Source organism: Solanum lycopersicum, chromosome 1, assembly GCF_036512215.1.
Source record: "Solanum lycopersicum chromosome 1, SLM_r2.1".
NCBI classification, from domain to species: Eukaryota; Viridiplantae; Streptophyta; class Magnoliopsida; order Solanales; family Solanaceae; genus Solanum; species Solanum lycopersicum.
In genome coordinates, this window is record NC_090800.1 from 88,383,213 (window position 1) to 88,398,736 (window position 15,524).

Sequence of the window (15,524 nt, forward strand, 5' to 3'; positions counted from 1 at the left end):
TATTAGGTAGTATGGGGATAGGGTTTGCTAGGCCTAACTTAATATCCATAAGAATGTTTTTATTGCACTAAGAAGAAACAAGGAATAAGCAGAAAAGAGCTCCTCCATCAATACTTACATTACATGGTTCATGAAGATGAAATTAGAGGGAAATCAGAAGCTGGAAAATGTTACACTGATGAATTTAAACATTCCGAACATACAAAGACATGAGACATCATGCTGGATTTAACCACCTCAGGTGAGTCAACTGCGACAAATGCTTTTCTTAAGCATTGACCACCAGGTGCACTTAAAAGCTTAACAAATCTTGATGTAAAAGACACATGTTTTGTAACAAGAACTAGAATCAATTTAGACAGAAGGAGACAAACCCGTTGGAGGTGAGCACACGGGAAGCAAGACCTCTCTTCTTGATATCGCACAATGGAAATAGTGAACTTTTGTCACTCCATGGCAAAGTCAACTGAGGGACAGTCAGTAAGACATGATTAAAGGCATAGCTACACTTACGGTCAAATGTGGAGTTGTCCTGAAACAGCATCAAGCTCAGCCTCTTTTTGTTTCAGAGTGAGGTTTGCAAATTGTTGATCGAGATCCCTACTAGTGCTGCGACGATGGCTGTGAGATGGCTTCTGTTGCTGTGGCTGTGGCTGTTGATGTTGTTGCTGATACAATGCTCGTAATCTTCCTCTTTCTCTTTCCAGAACTTCATGTTCCACTGCATATAAATTTATTAGTTGCAGATTTCAATGAAACAAATTAAAATAAACGACTAGCTATATATACGTTCAACTTCTCCGAAACACCACCTATCTGACAAAACAGCTAATGCACGCAGAAGATACAACAATGTTGACTTGCTAGAAATTGATGGTGAATCCATAAGGAATCCGGCTGATATAAAAAAGGAGATCATCTCTTTTTATCAGAACCTTTATGCAGAGACAGAAGATTGGAGACCCCATAATAACATGAGAGTTTGTCCCACCATCTCCACAGAAGATAATCTGATGCTACAAAGTCCATTTGAAGAGCAAGAGATATGGTCCAGTGTCCAAGCGTGTGCTGGTGATAAAGTACCTGGCCCAGATGGTTTCACAATGGCCTTTTTCAAACACTGTTGGGAAGTAGTGAACACTGAGGTCATTGCTACTATTCAAAACTTCCATGAAAGAGACATATTTGAAAGAAGCTTCAATGCTACATATGTTGCGTTGCTCCCCAAGAAGGTGGGAGCTAATGAATTGAAAGATTTCAGGCCTATTAGTCTTATAGGCAGCATCTACAAGATCATCTCAAAATTGTTGACTGAGAGACTCAAAAAAGTGATGCACAAGCTGGTGGATGAGTAACAAATGGCCTTTATATAAGGGAGACAAATCATGGATGCCATTCTTATAGCCAATGAATGTGTTGACTCAAGAATTAGAAACGAAGAACCTGGTATCCTTTGCAAACTAGATATACAAAAGGCTTTTGACCACATGAACTGGATTTTCCTATTCAGGAGTATGATGAAAATGGGGTTTGGAGAAAAATGGGCCAATTGGATATGCTATTGCATCAGCACCATCAAGTTCTCAATCCTATTTAATGGCTCACCTACTGGATTCTTCTCTTCTCAGAGACGACTAAGGCAAGGGGACCCATTGTCCCCTTTTTTATTCATCATTGCCATGGAGAGTTTAAATGATATGATGAAAACCGCCCAATCAAATAGCTGGATAACAGGCTTTAGAGTAGATTCAAGGGCCGGCAATAACCTTGAAATTGCTCATTTACAATACGCTGATGATACTTTGGTTTTCTGCAGAGCTAACCGAGGACAAATTAAATTTTTGAGGGTGATTTTCATTCTTTTTTGAGGCTATATCTGGGCTCCACATTAACTAGAACAAGAGTTTCCTATATCCCGTTTACGAGGTCCCTGACATTCACAACTTGGCTAATATTCTGGGAGGAACCAGTGTTCTGCCAACCACTTATCTTAAAATGCCCCTTGGTGCCAAAAGCAATTCCAAAAATATCCGGAATGGAGTCGTAGAGAAGTGAGAGAAAAAATTGACTAACTGGAAGAGTCAATACTTATCCTTGGGGGTAGATTAATCTTGATTAACATTTAACAGTGTGCTGGATGCATTACCAACTTACATGATGCCCATTTTTCGTGTTCCAACGAACATGGTGGATTAGATGCTCTCAGAAGAAACTTCCTCTGACAAGGCAACTGCGATACCAGGAAAATACATTTGGTCAAATGGAAGTCAGCGATCACCAGCAAAAAGTATGGTGGTATGGGAATCAAGAATGTTGGGAAGTAGGAGATCAAATAAAGTAGTTTTGATGATTGATAAAGTGAAGTCATGGTGTCGTATGTGTACAATTATGAGAGATTGGGGCAAAGAAGAAAAAGTGTAGAATTGTAAAGAAAGAAACAAATATGGAAATAAATAAATAAGGAAAGAAATGAAAAAGTAGCAATACAAGTCAAAGAAGGAAAGAAATACAGAAGTTACAATTCAAGTCAAATAAGGAATGAAGTAAATATAGACAAGTTCAAGAAGGAAAAAGATTTGTAATTCCTTTCCTTGTAGAAGTTGAAGGCAAATCATATCTATAAAAGGATCAAGAAGTTGAAGGAAAAAAGCGTCTTTGCAATCACAAAAATCGAGAGAATTTTTCCAGCAAAGCCAAAACGATAGGTATTGCATATTCACGAAATATATCATCTTGAGAGCAAAATTTTCTGGAGGAAAAACGCAGGCCTTTGTCACATAAACGCAAGGACTAGGTTCATTTTCATCACAACAACATAAGGACCAGGTTCACGAAACATGTTCCACTCAGAACTATTGGATATTAAAGTTTGATCAATTAAAGTCTAGGGTTATTAGTCTTTGTTGATTTGTTCTAGGTTTATTATTAAGTTGTCATAATTCCTAGATTTGTAACAAGAAGTGGGTTTGACTTCTTGTGAGTTGAGTCTTGAGAAAATTGTAACAAGAAATGAATTTGACTTCTTGGGAGAGAGGTTGTGAGAGTTGTAAACAAGAAGTGGGTTTGACTTCTTGGGAGAGAGGTTGTGAGAGTTGTAAATAAGAAGTGGGTTTGACTTCTTGGGTGGTTAGAGTTAAGAAGAGTTGAGAGCTTTTGTAAACAAGAAGCGAGTTTGACTTCTTGTTAAGTGGAGAGTTTTCGATTATAGTTAATCGAAAAGGATAGAAGTTTAGAGTTAGATTCATTGATTAACTGAGTTGTAAATCTTGAATTAATGTACATCTTCGGTGTGGTTTTTCCCTTCCTTGAGTTAGGAAGGTTTTCACGATAAATCTTTTCATTAAAAGACTAACATCTTGAAAAGGATCAATGGCTGCACCACCTACACCACAAGAAGGAGCTTCTCAAACTCGACCACCACCGTTTAATGGAAAGTATTATGGATGGTGGAAGATTCGCATGATGGATCATTTACTAGGAGAAAATCCAGACCTATAGGGAGTCGTGTTGGAAGGTCCAACCATACCCATGAAGAATGGAATTGATGGAACCACTCAAGTACCAAAAGATAGGAAAGAATGGAATATTGCAGATAAACTTGCAATTCAGAACAATGCTAAAGCAAAAAAGATCTTGATATGCGGAATAGGTCCAGATGAATATAATCGAATATCATCATATCAAGATGCAAAAGCAATATGGGAAACTTTCCAAACTGCGCATGAAGGAACAACTCAGTTAAAGAAGTCTAAAATTGATAACTTGAACAGACAATACGAACTGTTTCAAATGGCAGAAGGTAAACAATCCAAGAGATGCACACCAGGTTCACTGCTATCATTAATGAAATCCACTCACTAGGTGAAATAATTCCCAATGAGAAGGCAGTCAGAAAACTTTTGAGTGTTCTTCTAGAATCTAGGGAAAGCAAAGTAGAAGCCATTACTGAAGCCCGTGATCTAGATAAGTTAGCTATGGATGAACTCATCGGACATCTCATGACCTATGAACTCAAGAAAAAACAAGAAAAGGATATTGAAGGCAAAAGAAAGGAGAAGAACATGGTTCTTACAGGCACAACACCAAAAAATCTTGAGGACGAAAACATTGTGTTAATGATCAAAAGGTTCTCAAGAATGTTAAAAAAGGGACAAGTGTTCCACAGAATGAACTCTCAAAAAATCACAGAAAATCCAATAGATCAAGCATGTCACAAGTGTGGAAGTTCGGATCACTTTGTCAAGTTTTGTCCATTAAAAGCTTTAGAGAAAAAAGGAATAGTTCGTAAAAAGAAAAGGAAATCAAGAATGATAAGTACATTCCCACAAACAGAAGAATGACCAACCAAGAAGCGGATCTTTCAACGAAAAGAGCCTTTGCCGCTATGGGGGACTTATCAAAAGAAGAATTTGAGGATGGAGGGTTCGAAAATCAGTCACTATTTGCAATAGAACAATCAAATGCACTCATTGCTGAAACAGATTTTGAAGATGATGAAGAAGATGACAAACAAAGCAAGGTAAGTTTTCATCACATCAAAGTAAATATTGAATCATATTCTAAAAAGGAACTAGAGTCCTTATTGAGTACTCTTATAGATGCATATCAGTCAATCATGTTTGAAAGAGAACAAATGATGGAAAACTATGCATCTTTAAGAGAAGTCAATAACAATCTTGAGAAACACAATCACTTTCTTCAAAACAAATTAAAAGAATAGATTAAAATCTCAGAGTTAAGTAACAAGGGCAAAAACTCTGCTAGTGAACTTCAATTAGCTCTAGAAGAAACAATAAAATTGTTAACCATAAATTGTCAAGCTTTAACAGAAAGGAATATGTTGCTACAAGAAAATCTTGATCATACCAAACTGGATCTGGAACGAAATCTTAGATGGACCAGGTCCTCTGAAATTTTAACTCAGATTCAAGAAAGGCAAACCACTAGTCGAAGTGGGATAGGTTTTAAAAAACAGAATAATCTTGTATCACACACTATTCACATGTCTAAAAGTTTATGCACTCACTGTGGAAACTCAGGTCATTTAAAGAATCAATGTAAATCTTTATTTGAGACTTTTCAGGAAAATGTTAAATTCACCAAAAAGGAAAAGATTGAAACGTCTAAGAACCTGGTTTCAAAAAAAATGCTCCAAATAAAAGGTTTTCTTATTTGTCTTTATGGGCTAGAAGAAATCTTATTCATCCTTTTACTCACATAAAGGGGCCCAAGCTGATCTGGGTTCCCAAGACTAATCTTTGACTAGTGTTTCAGGTGAAGGTGAGAGGGAAAAGGCCAACTTGGTACATGAATAGTGCATGCTCCAAACAGGAAAAATGGTAGAAAATTTCCTCTCGCTCTTTGATTTTCAAGGAGGCAGTTTATTCCTTGAAAAGGATGAGAAAAATGAAAGAGACAAGATAAATTTTTTTTTGAAGAAAGTGACATGATATCAAACATCTTTGATGATGCAAAGATAGGGAACACTGCATAAGAACCTGGTTCACATCTAACAATCATTGATCCACCTGCAACATGAATTACTACTAATCTATGGTTCTGGAGATTTGGGGAATAATAGAGCAATCGGGACAGTAAGAGTATGGTACACCTTTAGGGGGAACTTCGTTGTGTGAACATGGTCCTTGTTATTCATTGGAAGGTATTGAAAATTGACAAGGGTTGGTTCTCTATGAATCAGCTTGAGATTCATTTGATCTGGGAGAATATGATGATGCGACATTCTCGTGAAGGCCTTGAATATGAAAAACTTGAGAAAAATCAGTCAAAGCATGGTCTTATCGAAACAAGTTGATGCATTATCATGATTTCCTTTAATAATTGGCTAGTAAACGAATAATCTTACGCTTGAGTAATTATACAATGAATATCTGCTAACTCAACCTCGTACTGTAACAGGTACACACTCCAGTCACATCTCAAACAATGTTTAGAAAGTCTGCGGATGTTATCTCTACTCTTTGCTAACACCATCAAGTAAATCATGGAGAAACACAAAAAAAGGGAACCTGGTTTCTCTGTAATACACAGGTATGTGCCATCCTTTTTCAATGCATGAATTTCCTGAGTTTGGGTCAAACATAAGCACTAATGAACCTGATCAATCATCAAAGATTCAACTTTCTTAAAAATCACCAAGAACCCTCTTTGACAATAAGCATCGTTCAATCTCAAACTGCTCCAATGATGAAAATCTCAGTCTTCAAATCATTCATGCTTTATTTCAGGGGAACCTTGCTTTAACTCTCACTTCTGAACCAGGTTCACAAACTCCAAATTGATATTTCATCCATTCCAAGTGTATAACCTGTCTATCTCTCAGGGGAACAATTCTTACAAAAATAAATTGTTGTTTGCTTTCATTATTGATAAACATCTCTTTGTGCACTAAAATGTGGTGACTCTCTTGTAGTTGGTACTCCTTCAAAATATCATCAAGAAAAAGGCAAATTAAAAAAATTCATGGAGGAATGAAAATAAAAAAATTGATGATGTACCTCATGTTTCTTTTGATGAAATTTCATTTTTTAAGAAAACTAATCAGAACAAAGGAGTTGGTGCACAATGGGCATGCTGAAAAAAATTTATTAATGGCAGTAAACATCCCTTTCTTCCTCACTTTAGTAATCTTTGTCCCAATTCTTATCCTCAAATTTTAGACTCTTTGATTCTTTGATGTGCTTATGTCTGTCTCATACTCATGATATCATATGTTTTTTATTAAGGGCATAAACTGGTACATATTTGTTTATTTCGTTTCTCATTGAAGATCTTAATTGTGTATGAGTTTAAGATGACTAATATCCTCAGATTAACTAACCATTTTGTTAGAAAAAGTGTACTTGAAAGTGTTGTCCAAGTGGCTATTAGTTAAAAATGATATTGCATTCATTGAATGTCATTCGGGTTCTTTGGTTATTGGTTTTCAATGATGCCAAAAGGGGGAAATTATATAATGTGGATAGACATATGCATAGTTTGTCATCATCACATATGCATAGTTTGTCATAATCAAAAAGGGGGAAATTGTTGGGAAATGAGAAAACATGAAGTTTGTAGTTTTAATGGATCACAAAGAGTTGTAGTTTTGATGACTAACAAATAGTCTTGATGTGTAATAAATTTTTGGTTATCATCATCAAAAAGGGGGAAAATGTTGGAAAGTAGGAGATCAAATAAAGTAGTTTTGATGATTGATAAAGTGAAGTCATGGTGTCGTATGTGTACAATTATGAGAGATTGCGGCAAAGAACAAAAAGTATATGTGAAAGAGAAGAATTAGAGACAATCAACCATCTTTTTTTACACTGCAAGTTAACTGGACAACTTTGGAGGATTTTCCTTAATTTAAAAGGGATCATGTGGGTGATGCCAAGAGATACACTTGAAGTGCTGGAGAACTGGAACAAATATAGCTTTCAGTCAGAACACAAAGAAAGATGGAAGTTTATCCTTGCTTGCATTTGGTGGACAGTCTGGAAAGAGAGAAATCAAAGTTGTTTTGAAGACAATCACAGCTCTATCAGAAACTTAAGATTTATTGCCTAGCCCTTTTCTATTGTTGGTGTAAACATGAATCTATGGAAGACATGGAAATGGAATCTTTTATTGATGTTCTAGGATCTTTATAAGTAGGTTATAGCTTAGTACATCTTCATATATTTCCTTGTAAGTAGGATAGCTGTATTTTTTATGCAGCAAATAGTTATACAAAAAATGTTACCTTCTCAAAGAAAAAAAAAAGAAACAAAACATTTCCCATGTTCAAATTAGTTAAATTCAACTAAGGCAGTTTACTCCAAGTCTTGGAATCAAGGAAAGAAAGTGGGACTTGAAAAATAGATCAATTATTTAGCAATTCTGTAGTTGCAAATTCGACCACATTGTTTCTCTTTCTTTATTTGCCTAAGTAACTTTCCGTTTTACCAAAAAAGCGCAAAAGGTAGATGCAACAAAAATCAGCTAAACAACAAAATCATGCTCCATAAAAGTCATCCGATCATTCATATTAATCGGTATGTATGCTACCATTGCTCAAGAGGTAAATAACAATTCCACCCCTAGAGTTGATTTTGAAAGGTAAGCAAATTTGAACGCTTGAAGCAGAAAATATGGACCTGTTCACATTAAGGTCATCCAAATGCATAAAAAAGAGTACTACTACTCACCCCCACCACCACCAAAGAAACTTTCGCCTTAGTTAAATTGTCCATCTAAAAAGGAGATCATAAGGGATCACGTATTAGATTGTCCATCTTAAAAATGAGATCATAAGGGATCAAGTCGCAACAAGCAGCATCATTTAGACTAACAAATACAATTTTATTTCAGTGCTAAGAGACGAAGACAACCTTAATAGTGAAGGGTACTTTTATGCCTTTTGAAGTGATATAAAACATTTCAAATAATTTTAGTAGAACGGGGTACCAGGGAAGACAATTCTAGTTTTCCAAACATCTGGAAGATAAGGCAATTTTTCTCATATTTATTGGATCAAAAAACTTTCAGATTATCAGCAAGATCATTTCATTTCTAAGAAGTCACAGTGTCAGGGCCACCTGCCGCGCACACCTTCCTTATTTCATCGGGTGCTTGCTACCTCCCACCAGTTTAAGTACTGACGAAATCACCAAGCACTTTGTCTCTGCTGGAATTTCACCCTGGTTTTCCATGGTTTTCACTCACCGATAGGCCACAATACTTGACTACAACCAGATCATTCCATCTTCTTACCAAGAATTGATGTATATGGGATGACCAGTAATTGTCCCCATTTTCCCTCGAGACCGCTATTTTGTTAATCGAATTGAACATTACTCAAAAAGTTTTGTTTTAGTTTCAGGAAAACAGTGTCCACTTTCCCAGCTCACTTGAACCAATACTCACTCACTTTCAGTTGTTTTATTCACCATGAAAAATCAATTATATAATCCTTATTTCAGATAAATCTAACTCCTCTCTATGTAAGGTTTGGACTCACAAGACCTGCTGCATAATCAACTTTATCAAAATAGTCCAAGACTACAAGCTCTAGAAACAAGTAGAATAATTCAGTATAACAGATAAAGAAACTTACAATACTTTATGAGCTGTTCCTGAGCTAAATTTTCTAAGCGCTGCTTTAGGGCTTTATTCTCCATGCTGAGGATAAGATTTTGCTGGTTAAGGAATTCAAGCTCAGCAGAAACTTCAGAACCTTCAGCCTGAAATCACAACAACTAATCAAATTAACAAGTTACCAAAATGGAACATCCCTTTCATGTCCAGGTACCAGTGTATGTATTTCAAAGTTCAACTAATACATGCCTGCAAAGCTTGTACATTTCTTTCCAATTCCGCTATATATTGAAGCTTTCTGACACGTGACCGCTGAGCAAATTGCCTATATATTATGACACATTTTGTGTTAATAAAATTCATATTTGGAGGGGGGGGGGGGCACTTCCACATAAAATGCTAAAATAACATTTTGAGAGATACTAAGATACATTAATACAAAGGGCAGTTTGGATCATGACTAGATTTACGGCTAAATAAGAAAGGCTCCATTTCAACTTAGATAAAGCCACTCTACGTGTTAAGATGATAAAAGGCTAAGACCCACTATAGTAAAAGATCTCTTACTTCGCCATAGAAGGAACCTTGCTAACCTTCTCGGCCAGTTAGTCTAACCACATGGATCTCCTCCAGTTTACCCACCCAGGCACCCACCGTAAACGATTTACTGATGGACTTGGAACATAAATGGAATAAAAAAGGCCATCATGGGACCCATCCGCGGACAAAATTGGGTATTTAAGTGGAGAAGGGTAGAGAGTGCCACACGCCCATTATCCATCAAGTTTCAAACCATACGCCACAGCTCTCGGGAATATCTCGGTTATCCACAAAAAGAAAATTTTCTGATCAAATAGTACAGTTATCTTGAACTAAGTTGTCAAGCAAATATCAAATTAACAAACATATTCCCTTCTGCCTTCCCAAACTTTCTTTTAAGAAAAGGGTGGGTGGTGGCAGAGTGCTTTGAACTTACTGTTTCGCGCGTTTTGTGTCAGTTTCTGATGAAGAACTTTTATTCTGAGAAGAATCTTTTTTTTCTGCAGACCCTTTTGGATAAGGAGGGCCAGATTCTGCTACATCTTGCTTGTCACTTCCTGCAGATCTAGGCCTCTCTCCGTCTTGTAGGAGGCATGGTGATCCAGATCTCTGAATACGGAGATCTTCCCCAGGAGAGGAAAGGCTGCGGAGATGTGATACTGTAGTTGAAGATACATCATTTTCCCTATTCTTGCGTCGGATTGAGGAGTTTTGGTCGACAAAAGAAGCAGCTTGTCGAGCATCTTTGTAATAATCGAAGTCTTGAGACCCCCAGGAAGGGATAGGAGGCATATTTCTGAACTTGTTATCAACTTGAGCTGTGTAATCCAAGTTTGCAGCATTAACAGAATCAAAATATGCAAAGGAGTCACTAGATGAACGTCGATGGCTGCCTCTGCGCACGGGAGTTTCTGGCTCATTAAGAAGATCATCCAACCAAGACGGTTGCTCCTCTATAATACAGCTTTCAGAGGAAGTACGCTGATGGTGTGAATTTCCTTCTCTGGGTTTCTGAATGCCCTTTTGGTTGAAAGCAGAACTAGGAACATAATCGACATATGATGGGGCCATACTAGGAAAGGGGCTTTTCGGTGGAAGTAAAGAGCTCTTCCCATTGTACATCATATTTCTCATGGTACATGGCCCTTTGGAATTCGCCATTGAAAAGCACACAAGATCCCTGTAAGGAAAAAAAAGATATGTACCAGTGGGATAAGTATACCTTCAAAAATATAATAGCCCTTGATAAACATGATCTCATTATTTAGCAAGCTAAGTATCATGACCAAATCCCAACACTTCCTACTCCAATCAATATGAGTCTGAATTCAAACATAAAACTAAAGGGAGATGACGCAATAAAAGGCAATAAAGACATTCTGAACATATTAACTATATGAATTATGACCAATAATAACAGTCCCCAACAGTGGGATAAAATCAAAGTCAAAGAAACTATGATCTTGCTGGAAAAAATCCCGCCTGCCTAAAGTACCAGGTTAATATTTTGGGTATACAAGGAATTTTCCCTGTTACTCTTGCAGGTACCGGCCCTGTTCATCTGGCCAGATGTATCAATTTGCATCATCCATAAATTTCAAATGAAGGCGAAGAAGGAGCACACTTATCACCAAGAATGCAACGAAGGGGAACAAAGGCTTCTCTCTTTCTCATTGGAGATTGCAAATAGTGATGGGCTCCAAAAATATACAGGAATGCTCCAGGGAGGAAGCTCTTTGTTATTTTTATTTTATAACCATCCAGGGAGGAAGCTCTTTCTTGCATCACTCTTTGTTTTTAATTTTTTATGTTTTTAAAGGAGGAGGATGTGATGTGTGGTTTTTGAATTGCTTTGATTTGCTTTTACTTGAGCTGAGGGTCCATCGGAGACACGCTCTCTACCTCCAAAGGTAAAGGCAGGCTTGTACACACCACTACCCTCCCAGACCCTACTTGTGGGATTACACTGGGTATGTGATGTGCGGCTCATGGAGTGTGAGAGAATCCAAAAGCTGTTCAGAATCATTATGTTTCCTGCAGCTCTTTAACTAAAAGCGATTTGATGCATTCAAATTTAGGCTATCCAATCCGCAAAGTTATTTTATGCAGGAAATGAGACAAAGACCTTGGACCTCCCCCATAGACACACCCAACAACTAGCACCACATATTAGGAACCACAACAATATTATCAGCGGAAAAAAAAATAGCATCAAAAGGAACAAAATTGTTTCCTTGTGCTTTAACACACAGCTATACTTTTCCTCAGTTTTACTTAGGTGGAAAGAAAGAAGCGCTAATTTTAGCTTATCCGGATCCTTCTACTAGTGACTAACACTTGGGACATGAAATCAGAAGAAACTGAACAACTTTTGATTGGACTTCATTCAGACACCCCTTAGTTTGTTCACATCATTTGATCGATATTGACAATTATTAAAATATTCTCTTCCTAAACATGACTCAAACAACATACAAGATTAGGTTAAAAGCAAGTTGTTTTTATAAATCAGTTAAAGGTATGCTTCTCAGGCTGGAAGGCAGTTAGTTGGGTAAAGCAAATTTATCTCGAGGATTCTGGGAAGGAAGCAAAAAAAAGATTGGAAATTATTGTTATCTCTTTTCGGAAGAGAAGAGGCTCCATTAATCATATATTTGGCTAGGGGCTTTTCACATATGCTCTGCTCCTTCTTGTATAATCATTGTATGATGTACCTCGGAACATGCTACGTAAGAGGTGATTTAATTCTAATTTTGAGAAGTGGAAATGAAAAATCTGGGCTGCAGATGCCCTTATTGATATCTTCCACCTGGAAATGAAATGGCCAGGTGGGGCGCAAAGTTAAGCTCTTTTCCCCAATTTTAACTGTGAGAATGTGCACACAAACAACTGATTATGTTACAGCAACACCAAACTAAATTAGCCTTCGCAACTTTATCTATTTTCCATAGGCATTCTGAAAAACTCCATCTTTACATCAATTTGAACAATCAAAAGGCTAGAAACCGTGACCGCAATATCTCTGCAGACACTTCTAGCAAAAATCTTCCTCTACAAACAGACTATACCACAATTAGCCAACCTTAGTTCCCAAATTGATCATCAAATCTCTACCGAGTGAAAATCAAAACTTGCTTTCCATATATTTTTTTCATATAAGTAGCATTAACGGACGCTTACGTTATGTAAACTTCTAAAGTGTAACTGGGTACAATTAGTATATATTGAATATTTCTTTATCCTTTCTCCTATTAAATCAAAAGAAAATTATTAGAAAATCAGAAACATCAAAAGAAAAAAAAAAAAACTGTTCCACAAATCTCATACAATAGTCTCGCTAGGTCTGATCAATTTTTCATATCTAAGACAAATAAATCCAATTACTCACTCCAAAACAGGAACGCGACAAAAAAAAATCAAAAAATCAATCCAAATTTTTCTTCTTTCATAACAATCAACCAAACAACTTCAAATCATATTACTAGAAACAAAAAAGAAGAAGGTAATTAACAAAACTCGGAAGATATTTTAATTTTTCCGATGAAGAAATGCTCACCTTGATTGATAATGAAGATATTGCAATGTGATTTCAGAGATTCAATCAAATTACGAAACCTCAGATTTCTTCGCTTCTAAGATATATATCGATATTCTATATATCTTGTTGGAATCTTCTCTTCTTCTTCTTCTCTTTTTCTTGACAAATCTTCTTCTTTCTCGTTGACGTATCACGTTGAAAAGGGATACTGTCCAAAATGAGCTGTTTTATTGCTTTTCTTATTTCTAAAGTCCCTGCCACAATACTTTATCATATTTGCGAAATAGCCCTCTTACTCGTACTCGTATCGTTCTAATTTATTTGATATTTTTTAATTATTTATAAATTTTATTTATCATAAATATTTCATTTATCTTAATACTAATTTAATCAATTTTTACAACTTAATTAAATATATACATATTAATTTTTAAAATAAACTTTAAAAACTTCATTAAGAGTATTGTTAACTATCATCATGTCAAAATAAGAATGAACTTAGACCAAAAGCAAAATATTTTACTTTTGCTTATATACTTTAAAATTCATTATTCACAAAATTTAATAAGTAATAAACGAGTGTAGGTATTTTGTATTTCCTTTTTAATAAAAATATATTTTATAAGTAATAAACGCTTTCATCAAAAAAAATCATTATTTAATTTTTGGAAGTTTATTTTAGGAAGACAATTTGACGTGGCACTGGTTTTCCAACTCCAGTTTTTTTCTTTTTCAAGTAAAATGTAATTTTTGTACTTAATATTTGTGACAATTATTTGTTATGATATGAGGATAGGTCATTAGTAGTACTATATTGATAATTAGTAAGTCACCCAACAAGTGGTATGTGACAGAATTCATACAGCTCATTGTGACAGTCCCACATTATAGTCCTCAATAACAAGCCTTTTTTATAATGTAAAAAAATAATTGTTCTTACTAACTAATGAAATATGTATATTTTTATAATTTATTTTTTAAATTGGGCAATGAACAAATTCCCAAAATATTCCAGTTTAAGATATAAATATACAACAGTTTATTTCCTTTTTTATAGGACATATATTAATATTCGAATTTTAATTTTGTTTGTGTGCTCCATATGTATCACTCATTCCACTCTCAAGGTAAAAAGTCTTTTTTATACTATATTAATTTATATATATAAATGAATTGCATATATTAGTTAAAATTTGCTCAGAAATTCTTTGATAATAATTTTGCCAGGAGCACAAAATGCACATTTTATAAAAATGTAAGTTGGAAAAAAGTGCGAAAGGGGTGAATTCTGAGTGCCAGTGAGGTATTGGACCATTTATGGGTGTACCCCTTTTGAAAAAGCAATCACAGCAATTATTGGAGGTTAAGTTCAAGGGTTGAAAGTTAAAAATAAGAAAAGTATCAATGTCAATTAGTTCATCAAGTTTGCCTGGTTGCTCATTTAATAAAAAATTGTGGATCAAATATCTTTCTTTATTCACTTATTTTTTTTTAATCACAAAGGACATCTGTAACCGTTACTTTTTGGATGTGCATAGGGTCATTCAATAGCTCACAAAACCACGCATGAAAGGTACAAACCCAATGCAACAAGATCAAACCAGAAGGCGTTCCTTGCTTTCACTGGCTAGACCTCCAAGTTCGTCTCCCCAAAGGATATTCATTCATGGCTCACTTCTCTTAGCATAAGTTTATTTCAAATACTTTTGCAAAGGGGCAAGTATAACAACATTTTTGAGTGAATGTATATTGTATGGCTCGCTTGGAGCAAAATTAAGTTAGGTGTTTGATGTGTATAAAATACAATTCGTAAACCTGGACACAATAGAGGATTTCATGATCCAAGCAACTTCTTCCATCTAGCATATCCTAGAATAACAAGGAAGAGCATTATACAACCTATTGTCATGCATAATACAAAGGGCCAAAATAACCCCTCTGTGTGGTACAAGGTACAAGGTATATTCATGCCAAACCAACCAGCTATCAGTGTCTCCACAGCTACAGCAAATGATGCAATCGTCAGTGTCAACTGCAGCTGAATAAGTTCATTACGCTGATTGTCCAGTTGAATATTGACGTAGTCTTCAGTGTCATCAATGTACTCACGGACCTGCAAATATACAATAACAGGTGGTTGAAGAATCCAGAATCAAATGGGAAGGATCACAGCAAATTAACACAAGGACTATAGATGAAGTAAAAAGTAAGTACATTAATGGGGTGATCCATGGAAGTAGAGAGGAAGTGCAAATAAATCCACATGATGGGGTGTGGGAATTGAAATGGGAGGGATTTCATATTTGGTTGCTGGGAGGTTTTGGGTGTAGGGAAGATGATGGAAGGAGTTAGAGAGACAGACTATCAA

General features: G+C 35.8%; 1 protein-coding gene across 3 annotated transcripts; it reads right to left on the reverse strand.

Moving 5' to 3' along the window:
- Nucleotides 1-85: 85 nt before the first annotated feature.
- Nucleotides 86-13,397, reverse strand: LOC101260384 (uncharacterized protein At4g06598). 3 transcript variants are annotated; one of them, XR_003243910.2, is made up of 6 exons: nucleotides 13,175-13,397; nucleotides 10,055-10,798; nucleotides 9,328-9,403; nucleotides 9,098-9,224; nucleotides 6,030-6,442; nucleotides 86-721 (listed from the first exon to the last, which is right to left on the reverse strand). XR_003243910.2 is itself a non-coding variant. In XM_026027708.2 (6 exons), exons 2-5 carry the CDS (start codon nucleotides 10,777-10,779, stop codon nucleotides 2,193-2,195), a joined length of 966 nt encoding a protein of 321 aa, XP_025883493.1. In that variant the 5' UTR covers nucleotides 10,780-10,798; nucleotides 13,175-13,397; the 3' UTR covers nucleotides 86-721; nucleotides 2,155-2,192. The 3 variants fall into 3 exon arrangements, 2 of the variants coding, with proteins under 2 accessions (XP_025883493.1, XP_025883492.1); XM_026027708.2 differs by lacking the exon at nucleotides 6,030-6,442 and adding an exon at nucleotides 2,155-2,230; XM_026027707.2 differs by lacking the exon at nucleotides 6,030-6,442.
- Between the last annotated feature and the right edge of the window lie 2,127 nt (nucleotides 13,398-15,524).

Coding starts and splice junctions, on each gene's coding strand:
- LOC101260384 (XM_026027707.2), bottom strand. CDS start 10,779: ATGGCGAATTCCAAAGGGCCATGTACCATGAGAAATATGATGTACAAT. Junction 9,225..9,327: donor GAAATGTACAAGCTTTGCAG/GCATGTATTAGT, acceptor TTGTGATTTCAG/GCTGAAGGTTCTGAAGTTTC. Junction 722..9,097: donor GGAACAGCTCATAAAGTATT/GTAAGTTTCTTT, acceptor ATTTATATGCAG/TGGAACATGAAGTTCTGGAA.